The sequence below is a fragment of the Urocampus carinirostris genome, chromosome 14 (assembly GCF_059441175.1).
Source record: "Urocampus carinirostris isolate Australia breed hairy pipefish chromosome 14, RoL_Ucar_1.0, whole genome shotgun sequence".
Taxonomy (NCBI): Eukaryota; Metazoa; Chordata; class Actinopteri; order Syngnathiformes; family Syngnathidae; genus Urocampus; species Urocampus carinirostris.
In genome coordinates this window covers 39,098,029-39,113,423 of record NC_142362.1, presented here as the reverse complement: position 1 = coordinate 39,113,423, position 15,395 = coordinate 39,098,029, and the positions used below count along the sequence as shown (strand labels likewise).

Below are 15,395 nucleotides of genomic sequence, written 5' to 3'. Positions count from 1 at the left end.
TTCATGAGAGTTATAAGAGAGACTTCAAATTACTGATATAGGTAAATATGTTTTCATCTATATCAGAATTATTATACAATTTTCCTTTGAATTAAAATGGTAAAGGGTTTTCTGTTAACTCGTTAACATACACTTGAATTTCTTCCCACTTAACATGCATCATAAGAGCTCACTTCTGTTCCATTCATTCAAATACCTCCTCCATAGCTAAATAGGGCCACACTTGGGTATAAAACTCCCAGGCTGAAAAAGGGGCCCTGGTCAGATTTGTTTACAAACATGGAAAGGTCTCTATAGGTGTTGGGTAATAAATGAGTTTAATGCGTGAGACAAAAATAAAGTACTGTACTGTATGTATGAAAAGCAGAAAAATTAGCCAAATTTGGACTCATATAGTGATAATGATTGCACCGAAGCAGAGTGCATTCATTATTTCAATTATAGAGACTGCTGATCTTTGGCTTTTTGTTTCACTCTGTAAAATTTTTATTTTTTGTGTGTTTTTCATAAGATCTGTGTCCAAATCGGTTAAAATAGAACTGTAAATAGTTCCTTTTCTTCCATTTTATCATTTATTGTTCTGAAGAGTTGATATTTGTAATTTTTATTTTATTTTTTTGCTTTTTCAGGTTTAGACTTTGTATCTTGTGTGTAAACAGCTCAAAGAAGCTGATAGAGCCGTCTCTTCTTAGTGAGCTGAGCCAAAAGAGCAAGTGCGACCAGTAGGGGCGGTGACAGTTCCCATGACAACGCCATGGCAAGTCACCAGAGCAGGCGTGTCGACATCATTTTCACACACTTTTTTAAAGGTTTTCTTAATTTATTGCATGGTCCATCTAGTCATGCTGACAAGAAACATTTTCAAGCACTTCACCGGAATTTTAAGCATTTTTCCGACCTTAACAACACAACATTTAAATTCAAGCATTTTCAGGATTTTAAGCACCTTGTACGAACCCTGCACTCAAAAGTTCAAAATTTCTCTGAAAGTCCCTATCTAGTTACAAATTACCGTATACACTCTTTTTGGAGTCAACACCTAAACTGCTTTAAAATAGCCACATGAAGAAAAAAAAACTAGCTTTTTCTTGCAGTGGTGGCAACCCATTAGGCCCTTTGGTGGTCACTGGCGGTAAAGGATGCCGTCATACTGAAGGAAGAGTCTTATTGGGCCCTCTTGGCCTGTGTGACTCTGAAAGCAGCTGGCAGGTATTGACTGGCCAGACCCAATATGGCTTCAGCAGTTGCCGAGGCAAAAACTCAGGCATCGGAAGAGTTTGGCGAGGCTTTGAAGAAATTCTGGTCCACTATCCAACGTCTTGGGGGAGGAAATTGGTGTGCCCTTTGCCACCGATTCTGTACATATCTTTTTATGGATGGGTTCTGGTTTGGAAGCCTCAGCATTGTATCTCCGCTTTTTGATTATGTGGTGCTGTTGGCTTTCTCTGGCTGTGATGTTCAGCTCACACACTTGAGCAGTTTGAAGCGGCTGGATGAAGATCAGCACCTCCAAGTCCGAGACTATGGTTCTCACCTGAAAAAGTAAGTACTAAGCAGAGTGGCTGGGCTCTCCCTTGAAGATAGGGTGAGGAGCTCAGGCATCCGGGAGAGACTCAGTGTACAGCCGTTGCTCCTCTGCATTGAAAGAAGCCAGCTGAGGTGGCTCGAGCATCTGATACGGATGCCTCCTGGACGCCTCCCTTGGGAGGTGTTCCGGGACTGTCCCACCGGCAGAAGGCCCCGGAGACAAACCAGGTCACGTGAGAGTGACTACATCTGTAGGCTGGCCAGGGAAGGCTTCGGGATCATGCCGGATCAGTTGGATGAAGTGGCTGGGAATTGGGCGGTCTGGGCTTCCCTGCTGAGGCTTATTCCCCAGGGACTTAACCCCGGATAAGCGGAGGATGATAGATGGATGGATAGAAAAAAATAAATAGAAGAAAATGTTTACACCAACCTGAGGAAGCAGTGAACCCCTTATATTTATTGCCTTGTGCAATCATGAGAGCTTGCAAAAAAAACACTCCGCTCAGACAGTCCATATTTATTTTGTCTCTGGCTTTAAACCACTTGAAGATCTCCTTCTCGATTTCTGGGTATACTGTCTTAGATGTTTTCTTTTTACTGCAGGCATGGTGTATTGCAAAAATAATATAACTGTAAATTCAGTGCTCACGTTTGCCCCAATAATTTTGTTGGTTTGTTGTACCTGTATAAGCCAGGCTGTACTCCGATGTGCTGCTTACCATTCATTACTGGAGACACAAAACCAAATAGGCTCATATAACCTGACTCCCAATTTCAGTATTTTGTTTTATAGTTGTAAAAAAAAATGTAACTTTTTTTTAAATTCGCTTTATAAAACAAATATATTGGAATTTAGTTTGTTTTATTTCCTGTGAAATGAATCAATAAAAAGACAAATGAATACATTTGTTTAATACATGAATGGATTCTTCTTCTATTCCCTTAATTGCTTGAAAATAATTATCAATAATTACCAAAACTTGAATAGAAGCCCATTTTGTCAATGAAGCCCATTGACTGGAATTTATTTAAAATAAGTTTTTATTTTATTAATATGTTATTACCAGGTTCAATATTTAAAAATAGAGCTAAATAGACTCAGTAAAACACTACAAAATCATTTTACCAGAAAATCACAATGACCCAGCACTGGTGAGAAAAGAACCACAGGCACTCCCAACTGTCCTTAGGCGGCACCCTGGTGTCCATGTTCGGAGACCCCTGGCCTGGGCCCTGTTTGGCTGAGTAAGCACTATCTCTTACTCTTCAAGACCACCATTTTTCCTGCTTCTAGTTATTATTTTGTGGAATTCATGGTTACCTTTGCAATTGACAGACACCTATTAAAATGATAGCTTACTCATTTTGTGCATAAGGCACTTTATGCCTGATAATAGCAGCAACAGTAGCTGTCTCCTGCTGGATCTCCTGTTCTCGCTAACCATAACAACCAAAATACACTGACGCAAGATACAACACTCCTTTGGGATTAAGTTGGTAAACAAAATGTTACTATGTATTCATGTTATTTGATTAAGATGTACTGAACCTTAAAACTAGCATAGTTTAAGGTGTGCTTAAAAAAGTTGAAAGGGAAATACTTTATTTATTATGCGTGAACAATGCTCATACTGTAACCCTATTAAGTGCATAGTGAATCAAGGAGGCAAGGTTGTGGATGCTCTAAGGAGAGTGATGAGTAAAAAGAGTATCAGTAGGAATGTTAAGCGAGAACTGTGAGAGTGTGATTGTGCTGACTGTGTTGTATGGTGGAGATACTTGTAGCCTGAATGCAGATTTGAGAAGGAAATCAAATGTATTTTAAAATAAGTGTTTGAGGAGTATGTTTGGAGTGATAAAATTGGATTGATTGATAAATGAAATTGTGAGAGACAAAACCGGAGTAGCAGTGGAATTGAGTAAGCAAGTATTTGGTTTGTTTTGGGCACACAGAGAAGATGGATGAGGAGCGAATGTTGAAGAGGATCTACAGAGCAGAAGTAAATGGAAGGAGACCAAGAGGAAGGTTGCGATTGACGTGGATGGATAGTGTTATGAGTGCACCGGAGGAAAGAGGTCTCAATGTAGTGGAAGCTAGAGCTCTTGTTGGTATTAGGAATGAGCGGATATGTGTTGTGAAAGGACAGTGGGATGTTTGGAAGTGTTAAAAGGCTAGGCAGGGCACCTGTATGACACGGCAGGGGTAATCCAATGAAAGCTGTCGGGCCCTGCTATTGAACAGAAAAGTATGTTTTGTCACCCTGACCCAAGTGACACGGCCGCTTTCTTGTGTCCTGTTTCATCTGGAGGGATGAAAGCATGACCAACTTGGGTGCCGAGGTGCTTGGGCATTTGGGTTGCCTATGGTAAATTTTTTGTGTGTTTTTTTGTTACTTTTTTCTTTTTTTCTTTTCTTTGTTTTTGTGTGTGTGTTTGTCCTGTTGTCAGTCGCCCTGAGGGATATGACCAGGGTAGATAGACAGATATAACAATACTGAACTGATTTCAGAGAGCCATTATGTATATTTTTCGTTGCACCTATTTGCTGTTATTTTAAATCAAGCAAACGGGGAAAAAGCAGAAAAACAGTCATTAGGTACAGTTACTTGTTACTTCATTTAAAGAGTTATTTCATTACCTCCCAGATTACTGACACACAAAAGTAGCGCATTACTCTGGAAGTGGCCATCTAGTTCGAAATTACCGTATTTTTTATACTCGCATATAAGCAGAGGCTTTAAAATGGCAACATTATAGAAGAAAAAGATGAAAATGTGTATCCCTTTATTTTTCTTGGCTTGAGATATTTTCAGAGCTTGCAAACTAAAACTTAGCCGAGACACTCCATATCCATTTTCCCTGTGGGCTTCAAATTACTCGAATATGTCCCTCTCAATTTCTGTGTACTGTCCTATAGGTTTTCTTCAGAACAGTTGCCTGTCATGTTGCCTATTTGCACTACTGCATCTTGCACGACTACGATCCCCAATGTAAATATCTTCTGCTTTTACACTTTCTTGTGTAAATATTTTGTGTTCATTTTATATATATATATATATATATATATATATATATACACACACACAAATGACGCGAGTGACATGACTGTTTCTTGTGTATGACCAACTTATGTGCCCTTTTTATTTTCTTTGTCATTGTATGTGTTTGTCTTGAAATGAAATGATCTGCATTTATATAGCGCTTTTCAAGTCAATGACTTCCCAAAGTTCTTTACAATGTGCTTCACATTTCCCAATAGCGGCCTTGCAGCCATTTGAGGCGCTAACCTGCTTATTGGGGATATTAGGGGTTCAGTGTCTTACCCAAGGACACTTCGACATGTAACACGGACGAGCCGGGATTCGAACTGGGATTGATCCCAAGACGAGCGCTCTACCTCCTGAGCTACTGCCGCCTCTTGAGGGATATGACCAAGGTAGATAGACAGATAGATAAATAGATGTATCCAAATTCTTTTTATCCTTTTTCTTTTATAATATTTAATCTTTACTTTCAAAATGTTTAAGTGGAGTGCCACGTCCAATTTCGCTGTCACAATATGTTCAACCCATTTTGAAACTCTGATAATAAAGCTATGTTCTATTCTATTTTATTTTATTCTTTTTTTCCAGGCATGATCTATTGCAAAAATAATTTTATAAGAATGGCCAAAACGACACTTTTACCGTAAATTCTGTGCTCAGGTTTGCCCTAAAGATTCCTTTGGTTTGTTGTATCTGCATAAGCCAAGTCCCATCCCCACCTGCTGCCTACCATTTAATATTGGTGAAACACAACCTAGTATGCACAGTATTTTATTTGATTGTTGTAAATTAATTTTAGATGTGACTACTGTATAGACAGGAGGTATATTATCTACATGAGGAGAAATTTAGTGCCCTTGTACCCCGTGTTTTAAACTGCAACACCATAACTGTCATCAAGTGTACTTTGTAAGTGAATTTAAACCTTTCTAGTTTCCAGGTTGTGAGACTTGGATTTTTTTATTTTACACTGCAGTGTCAAAAGTGCTTTATATTGTTAAACTGTTCACTTTTGTTGTATAAAAAAACTTAACGTTCAGTAGGATATGTCTGCTTGAGAAGTTTTCTGTTTAGAGATTGTGATGTATTCTACAGAATAAAAAGGTATATTGTTTTACAATTTACTTTTGTTGTGAACAAATTTCTTGAAGAACAGTAGGCTATGTCCAATTGACCAGTTGTCTTAGGTTGTGATAGTTGGATATTATTTATTAAACTCACTTTATATTGTTCACTGCTGACTATTACTTCATTATATTGTTTACTGTTTATTTTTGTTGCACCTCAGGTGCAGGATAAATCTGTTGTTGGTGAGGTGCAATAAATATTACAAAGTTCTATAATACAACTGTCTGTTCTTTTCTATTCAACTGACTCAAATTCTGCTCAGAAAATGTCTAATTCTTTGAAATGCAACAACCTTTTTTAAAGTAACGTAGTAACTATTACTATAGAGCTGCTCAGTATTTTTTGGGAAGAAGTAGAGAGTAAATATAAAAGTAACATGCCCAACACTGCCTGGCACTGAATTGATCCTTTGGTTTGTGAGGATTTTATATATGTGTGGCTTGATGAGTGTTTCTCTCTGAATGTGATGTTTTTTCTTATAGAAAATGGTGCCGTAGGGTCGTCATGGAGAAACAATGAGTCAAAATAATACCTGCCTGTGGAGGCAGCTTCCTCAGAGCATCACGGCTCCTTGTGACCGCTACAAGCATGCCTGCTGCAGCTACAACGGCATTGTCTATATTTTAGGGGGTAGAGACAACAGCGCTCTGAGGGACTTTTGGCAGTACAGTGTGGGTAAGTTATAAGTGTGATTACAGTATTTTCTGGACTATAAGGCCCACTCAAAACGCCTAAATTGGCCAGAAATTTTAACGTGCACCATTTAATCCTGTGCGCCTTATACACAGATAAAATTCGAAATATATTACCTTGTTTGTCCAATCATTGTACCACCTCTAACAATTGCCTATTCTTTTTTGCAATGGGGCTTAAACCGGTTAGCAATGGTAAGAACACTGATTCCTAATCATCAGGCCTCTAGGGATAGGGATGGTTGTTCACGATTGCATAACATTGAATGCAATGGGAATCAAACCTGAATTGCGGCGTGGTCGCACCAAATTCACCCACCAGACAGCAAGGGATACAAACAAACCATGAAAAGGAATTAGGTCTTAACTCATTAGCACAGTATTGTTAGTCATGGTCCTATATATGTTAGGGTAGAGAGTTGGGCTGCAACAACTAATCAATACAATCGCATAAAATCAGTTTTCAAAGGTTTAGCAAAAAATTAGGGCATCGATTCGTTGCATCACGTGATTGATGAGTCACTAAGTACATTACATCGACGCAAATAAGAGTGCATACAATTCGGTTGTTACGCTGAGAGTTATAGTACCACTTTGGTCGGAAATTTAGTTAATAATATTAGAAATAATACAAATAATAATATTGACATGTTTAACTCTACACAAAGGACACAGTATTTAGCATATTATTTATTATTTTCAAAACTAAAAACCTGTTGACAACATTTAGAAAAGTGAGTTTACATTGTCGTGTATATAAAAATTGCTACACATACAATGGAATGTATTGTTCTTTCTTTTTTGTTTTGTATAATAAGTACAAATTTAATATGATCTTTGGATAAGGTGGGACGAAAAGAGCACAGACGACTCCTGACTTACATACATTCGACTTACGGATTCTGCCAGATTTTCAGTCATTTTTTTCAGTCTGTATGGGTAATGGATTGCTCCTCCTTCATGAAAAAATACTCTGAAACTCTTACGATCTCTTTGTAAACACACCAAACTCTCTCCAAAATTAAACTCTCATGCTCGCCTACACTCTTGCACCAACTCTCGCGACATTCATCGCCCTACTGACATTATTCATGCGCACCATACATTCTACGCCTACACTATCTCCAGCGCGCGAAGAACTCTGACATTTTTATTGTTGAAAATCTCGTGCATCCATTCAATATGGTTGGTGTAAATTGTAAGGAAGAGGTGAATCGTTTCTTTTGAATTGAAAGTGGAATAAGAAAGCTTTATGCATTTGAGAAAATGGTCGGACTGCTTGTTTTCAGCCACTTTTTAACGCGGCGTAGGACCTCTTGAAGCGCAAGTAAAAAAGTAAGTAAAACCTCACTTTATTTATCTTTATACTGTAGAGCACATTATTTTATTGAATGTTTATTTTTAGTACAAAACAATACTGGTTACTTATGCAAGCTTTAAACATACTTATACAAACCATAAACATACAAAATATAGCACTGAAGAAACTTACGACCAAATTCAACTTACAAATGATCGCCCGGAACCTAACTCGTCTGGCGGTCGGGTAGCGTCTGTATCTTACATACCATAAATTCTGGACTATAGAGTGCACCTGATTATAAGCCGCACCCACCACATTTTAAGAGGAAAACCAATTTTGTACTCACACAAGCCGCACCTGTATATAAACCGCATGCGCCCACATTAAAAAATGTAACACAAACACAAAATTAACCCAAAACCGACTTTAAGTCCCGCAATTAAAACTAAATATCCTTCATTAAAGTACACAGTCCAAAAATCACAGGCAAAATGAACAGAAAAATGATACCGGTACTTAAGGTTTGATGTATGTAGACCTGCAGAGTCCGGGCCCCGTTGAAAGTAATCCAAGGAAAAAAGTGTATATTTCCAAAAGTAAGGGTGGGAAAAATATATGTCCACTAAATATATATCTCCTGACAGACGGACCTTTTCGTTTCATAAATCTAAGACACCACTACGGTCCTCCTTTGAAATCCGGAATTTTCTTTTCTCTGGCAATTGTTTTTGCTTTCAGTCTGATCTGCACAGTCGAAACACCTCGGCCATCTGCTCTTTGTGTGTTCACCCAGTCTTCTAGAAGGTCTTACAGTTCGGGCCACCTAGTTTTATTACCTCGGAAAGGTTTTTTCGCCTTTTTACATTTCTCCAGTTCTTGCCGCTGCCGTTTCCAGCGTCTCACCATCGATTCGTTTATGCCAAGTTTACGTGCAGTAGCTCTGTTTCCTTCTATATCGGACTGCTCGATTGCTTTTAGCTTGAAAGCTGCATCATGTGCCTTTATTTTTGCATTTTACATGATGAGGGTATGTTTACACTAATTTAATTTAGATAGATAGATAGATAGATAGATATGCACAAGCCAAGAAGTTGCAGTCTTCCTCGGCGTATATATTCCACCGGTCTAAATCTTACCTTTTGTACTCGAGCGCCGCTGCCGGCCGTTAGAAAAGTTACATAAATTGGCCGCATCACTGAATAAGCCGCAGGGTTGAAAGTTTGGGGAAAAAAAGTAACGGCTTATAGTCCGGAATTTACGGTATTTGGGGGTGTACAGCATGTACAGTATTTGTATTTAAGTTAATTGGCAAACACTTTGAATTTCTTTATTGTTTAATATTATAGAATATTCTGTTGTTGTGTGCATACTTTTTTCGGTCCAAAAATTTAATATTTAAATAAGGAGGAGTAAATAGAAAAATGTCTTTAAAAAATATAATTATCAATCAATCAATTAATTGCGGCATTTGCGGACATGATGTATTTGCAGCCACAACATATGTCTACGCTGCAATATCTGCTTGGTTTTACTGTCAGAATGGCCAAATAGCTGATCAAAATGCCCTTCTGATCATTTAGTTCAGAACCTTGTGCGCTTCGTAATGATTCCGCGAGCCGCCTGTGCCTCGGACCAGTTTAATATCGGAAAATATTCTCGTGGCCCATCACAATAACATCAACAATTTGGTACCATGACCAAAAATAGTGTGATAATGAGATTAGAAATACTGCCATCTCATGTTTCGTTTGTGTAACTACATGTCTAGTGACTAGGATCCGGCACAATCTTGGTTGCATTCCTATTGCATCGGATGTCAAGCGATTGTATTCACTTGTGATCAGTGATACATTCCTGCTTAGAGATAAAAATCTGCGGGTATTAAAGCCTGAACCAGCCTGAGCCCGACTAATTAGCCTGATTTGAGGGCCCTAAATTTTCATATTTTATTAGTAAGAACTCGGGAGGAGGAGGGTTGCCTTGCACAAGAGGGGGTCAGAATCCATTGTGCGCATCCTCCACAAAGAAAAAGAAAAAAATACCAACGTCAAGTGGATGATTATTCTAAAAAGTCAGCAAGAGAAAAGCCCAGCCCGAAAATGTTTGACATTTAAGGCCGACCCAAATTTCGGGCTGGCCCGTTAAGATTCTACCTCTGTCAGGAACCAGAATGGAATCTCGGACCCAATTGCATACGTTTTAAAGGAATCTTTATTGGATTGAGCTGACAGAGCTTGCTTTGGAAGCCGATGGTTGTCGGTCACTAGCAGTGTTGAATGGCAGTTCCGTGACAGGTAGGCAGAATTGATACGGCTTAGCGGGCAGGTCGATGGCCAGGGCAGGAGAGCAGGTCGTAAACGTGGGACAGAAACAGGGTCAAAACTGAAGGCGGGCAGGAATCAAGCAGGAGAAGTCTTTGGTACTGGTAATCTGGCGAAACACACAGAGAGACAAATGTACGGTCTGACACTCCTCTCTGGGCGCTGACAGCTTAAGAGGAGAGTGCCAGCCAATCAGAGAGCGCGCTCCTGCGCACCAAACGATTGCCCTAGGTGTCTTCATTTTGGCAATCATGACAACCTCTATTACGGCTGATCGTTCAATGCGCAAATACAGACATTTTTATTATTTTTTTTGTAACCTTAGTCCATGCAGTAATTTTGATAATGTGTCCCTTATACAGTAATCCCTCGGTTATCGCGGTTAATGTGGACCAAAACCACCCGCGAAAAGTGAAAATCCGCGAAGTAGCAACGCCCTTTCAAAAATGTTTAAAAAAAATATATATATACATATTATTATTATTTTTTTTTTTAATTATTTTATTTTATTATTATTATTTTTTAGACCTGCGAAGTTCTGAACCCGGGAACGTGGAACCACGAAGTAGCGACGCCCCTTCAAAAATGCTTTAAAAAAAAAAAAGAATATATATGTATATATATACAGGGATCAGAATTTTCCGCGGATCTGCGGATTTCCACTTTTTTTGAACCCCAAAGGCATTCCGACTTTATTGCTCTGGCGCAACCTGGCGGCCGTTCCGCCCTGGTTTATTCCTGGACCCTGGCTATTTCAGCTGAAAATGAAAATCTCCATTCTGATCCCTGTATATATATATATATATGTATATATATATATATATATATATATATATATATATATTTAAATTTTATTATTATTATTTTTTTAGACCCGCGAAGCTCCGAACCCGCGAACGTGGAACCGCGAAGTAGCGATGTCCCGCTGTAGTTGGGTGCGCCTTATATATAAAAAAATATCACAAAAGACTATTTTTTTGGGAGCGCCTAATATTCCGGCTTGCCTTCTTGTATGGTATACTTAGTTATTTCGCAAGAGAGATATGCCATTTTGAAAAATTAAAACGTATTGTTAATTGCACATTGTCTATCTATCTACTGTATCTACCTTGGTCATATCCTTCAAGAAGGGTGACCGACAGCAAGACAAACACATACAATAATAAAGAAAATAAAAGGGGGAAAAAAAGCAAAAAACACACACAACATTTTTTGGACCATGGCCAACCCAATTGCCCAAACACCCAAACAAGTTAGGCACCTCGGCACCTAAGTTGGTCATGCTTTCGTCCCTCCAGATGAAATGGGACACCAGAAAGCGGCCATGTCACTCTGGTCAGGGTGACACAACACACTCTTCTCTTCAACAGCAGGGCCCAACAGCTTTCACTGGTTTACCCCTGCCGCATCATACGGGTGCCCAGCCCATCCTTAAGAACGTATTTACAAACCCACTATCCTTTCACAACACCTCTCCACTCCTTCCTATTGCACATTGTATTATGTAAGACTCTGCCAGCCCCCTCTTCTAAATGATTATTGATTATAGCTATATTGCTCCCAGGTTTTTCAATTTGCAAAGTCAGTCTTTGCATGTGTTAATGATCTATAGACAACAATATAGGAGAAGTGGAAACTAATTAAGCATGAATGTGTTTAAAGTCTGCCCATTCCACAAATATCTTTTATTTGTTCTTATAGATTTTCCTTTAATTCCTGTGTGTTTTTCAGTGCGTAATGAATGGACAGAGTTGAGCTGCACAGATGAAACTGCTCCAGAGGAAGTTGAGGAACATTCTATGGTGGTTCATAAGGTAAAAATGAATTTATATGTTTTTCTTGGTCTTTGCATTTATCTTAATATACTAGAGATTATTTATGCTTGCCAATCAGCTCGGTAGCCTAGATGGTAGGGGGCCCGCTCTGAGACTGGGATGTCGCTGGTTCAAGCCTCGGCCGAGTCATACCTAAGACTTACAACATTGGTACTCATTGCCACCCTGCTTGGCGCTCAGCATTAAGGGTTGGAATTGGGGCGTTTGGTCACCTAATGACTAAAATGGCTGCGCCCTGTTTGGCTGCGGCTGCATCGGCTCGCTACAGTTTAACTGTACGGGTCAGGTGTATCGACATTTCTCTCTGTGTGCATTGTTACAAAGAATGACAATAAAAGTAAATTATCTTATCTATTTACATTGCACTATTTTAAAAGTGCCAGCTAATTACCAATCTTTAAAAGAATTCCATGAGAAAAAAATAACAAAGGAAAAAACAAAGTCAAGACATGTTTATTTTTGTAGCCCTTAAACCACAATAAGTCTCAAAGGGCTGCACAGACCACATACTATTACAGAGTTCAGACTTATTTTTTACACCATCTCAGTTTTTACAAAAGACTTAGTTTGTGCGCACTTTTGTTTTAGCCTGGTCTAATATTAGGTTATCTAATATCAAAATATGATTCAACGTTTGCCACAAAGCTTTGATACACCATTCATTTATTTACAGGCACCCCAACTGAAAAGAACAAACATTTTTTGAGTCAGTTTTGTATGTCTCAGGTTTAGAATGTAATGCTGAGGCCCCCAAACCGGACTCCATCCCCACCAAGGCTGCGCCTAGAAATTCTGTCCATAAAATTTATGAACAGAATCGTTTGACAAAGGGCAGCCCTGGCGGAGTCCAACCCTCACCGGGAACGAATCTGACTTACTGCTGGCAATGCGGACCAGACTCTGGCACCGGGCATACAGGGACCGCAGAGCCTGGATAAGACTGTGCGGTACCCCATACTCCCAAAGCACACCCCCCCACAGGGCCTCCCGACGAACACGGTCGAATAACTTCTCCAAGTCCACAAAACACATGTAGACCCGACAGGCAAACTCCCATGCACCCTCAAAGAACCTGCAGAGTGTGTAGAGCTGGTCCAGTGTTCCACGGCCAGGACGAAAACCACACTTTTCCTCCTGAATCCGAGATTCGACCTCCTGGCAGACCCTCCTTTCCATTACCCCTGAATAGACATTACCAGGGAGGCTGAGAAGTGTGATTCCCCTGTAGTTGGAACACATTCTCCGGTTCCCCTTCTTAAAGAGGGGAATCGCCACCCCAGTCTGCCAGTCCAGAGGCACTGTCCCTGATGTCCACGCAATGTTGCAGAGGCCCGTCAACCATGACACGCCCACAACATCCAGAGCCTTAATGAACTCCGGGCGGATCTCATCGACCTCTGGGGCCCAGCCACCGAGGAGCTTTTTGACCACTTCGGTGACTTCAACCCCAGAGATGCGAGAGCCCAACTCAGAGTCCTCAGGCTCTGCTTCCCCAGAGGAAGACGCGTCGGTGGGATTGAGGAGGTCTTCGAAGTACTCCACCCACCGATTCACAAAGTCCCGGGTCGAGGTCAGCATCGCCCCATCGCCACTATACACAGTGTCGATGGCACACCGCTTCCCCCCTAAGACGTCGGATGGTGGACCAGAATTTCCTCGAAGCCTTCGGAAGTCGGCTTCCATGGCCTCGCCAAACTCCTCCCATGCCCGAGTTTTTGCCTCGGCGACCGTCGAAGTCACATTCTGCTTGGCCGGCCGATACCTGCCAGCTGTTTCCAGAGTCCCACAGGCCAGCAAGGCCCGATAAGACTCTTTTTTTCAGCTTGACAGCATCCCTCACCGCCGGTGACCACCAACGGGCCTGAGGGTTGCCGCCGCGGCAGGCACCGACTACCTTACGGCCACAGCTCCGATCAGCCGCTTCGACAATGGAGGCGCGAAACATGGTCCACTCGGACTCAATGTCACCCGCCTCCCTCGGGACATGGAAAAAGTTCTGCCGGAGGGGCGAATTGAAACTTCTTGTGACAGGAGATTTTGCCAGCCGTTACCAACAGACCCTCGCAACACGCTTGGTCTGCCGGGTCGGACTGGCATCTTCCCCCACCATCGAAGCCAACTCACTACCAGGTTGTGATCAGTTGACAGCTCCGCCCCTCTCTTTACCCGAGTGTCCAGAACATGCAGCCGCAGGTCCGACGAAACGACGACAAAGTTGATCATCGAACTACGGCCTAGGGTATCCTTGTGCAAATTGCACATATCGACACACTTATGTCTGAACATGGTGTCCGTTATGGACAAACCATGACGGGCACAGAAGTCCAATAACGAAACACCACTCGGATTCAGGTCAGGGGGGCCGTTCTTCCCAATCACGCCCCTCCAGGTCTCACTGTCATTACCCACGTGAGCGTTGAAGTCTCCCAGCAGTAGGAGGGAATCCCCAGGGGGCGCGCTCTCAAGCACACCCTCTAAGGATTCCAAAAAGGGTGAGTACTCTGAACTGCTATTTGGTGCAGAAGCACAAACAACAATCAGGACCCGTCCCCCCACCCGAAGGCGGAGGGAGGCTACCCTCTCGTCTACTGGGGAAAACCCCAACGTACAGGCGCCGAGCCGTGGAGCAACTAATATGCCCACACCACGGGCAACTCCAGAGTGGAAGAGAGTCCAATCCCTCTTGTGAGGACTGGTACCAGAGCCCAAGCGGTGCGTGGAGGTGAGTCCGACTATATCTAGTCGGAATTTCTCAACCTCACGCACCAAGCTGCGTGTGCAGAATGTCAGAATTCATGTCAGTTTATAGCAGCCCGTAGATCGTAGATCTTAGATAGGAACAGCACAAAAGAGTACAAAATGTGTTCTAACAGCTAGATAGCGACTCAATTTTAGTCATCAAAGCCAACAAAAAAAAACGTTCTGTTAATCTGTGCTGGATTTCTTCTTCTGAATCTACTGGGAACATTTAAAAGTTGCTTGAATTTGCCCATGAAAAAAGGTGCACGAACCCTGCGCTATCGTTTATGGTCACATGACACTTAACTTATCACACCTCGTGTTCCATGAAGTAATGTGACACCAGCGTATCCCATGCTCTTCCTGCCTTCTGCACGTCCAATACAGCATTGATGAAGCCAGCATTGTTCTTAAACCAACTTCCCATAGCTACATTGTTTATGTATTACTACGTACACTCATTTCCCTTCATTCGGGATATTTTTATGCCTCAAAGCACTCTGGACTTGTATGATGATCGGGAGGCTTTGGATAATAAAGTCCATTCTATTCTAGAGGCCCTCCCCTGAGCACAATTTCTAAATTACTAAATCTTCACGGTTCCAAAACACAGATCAGCTCTAAGGGGTGTGGAATATCAATGAACAGCAACATGATATACAGGGTTCGTATGGGTGCTTGAAGTCCTTGAAAAAAGGCTTGGATTTTAATGTTGTGTTTCAAGGTCAGGGAAATGAAGGTGAAGTACTTGAATATGCTTAAAATGATTGCCATTGACATGTTTCTTGGCAGTGTGACTTTATAGA

General features: G+C 41.2%; 1 protein-coding gene across 4 annotated transcripts in view; it reads left to right on the top strand.

Moving 5' to 3' along the window:
• The window catches only part of klhdc3l (kelch domain containing 3-like), a 44,913-nt gene that overhangs the window by 9,782 nt on the left and 19,736 nt on the right, over positions 1-15,395 (top strand). Inside the window, exons 2-5 of one of the 4 annotated variants that reach the window (XM_088353098.1) lie at positions 4,445-4,517; positions 4,787-4,963; positions 6,182-6,374; positions 11,747-11,829. In XM_088353098.1, the coding sequence (XP_088209224.1) occupies positions 6,215-6,374; positions 11,747-11,829 (243 nt within the window). In that variant the 5' untranslated portion in view covers positions 4,445-4,517; positions 4,787-4,963; positions 6,182-6,214. Of the gene's footprint in view, positions 1-4,444; positions 4,518-4,786; positions 4,964-6,181; positions 6,375-7,680; positions 7,727-11,746; positions 11,830-15,395 lie in introns of those variants that run through there. The other 3 variants (XM_088353099.1, XM_088353100.1, XM_088353097.1) reach the window with 3 other exon arrangements.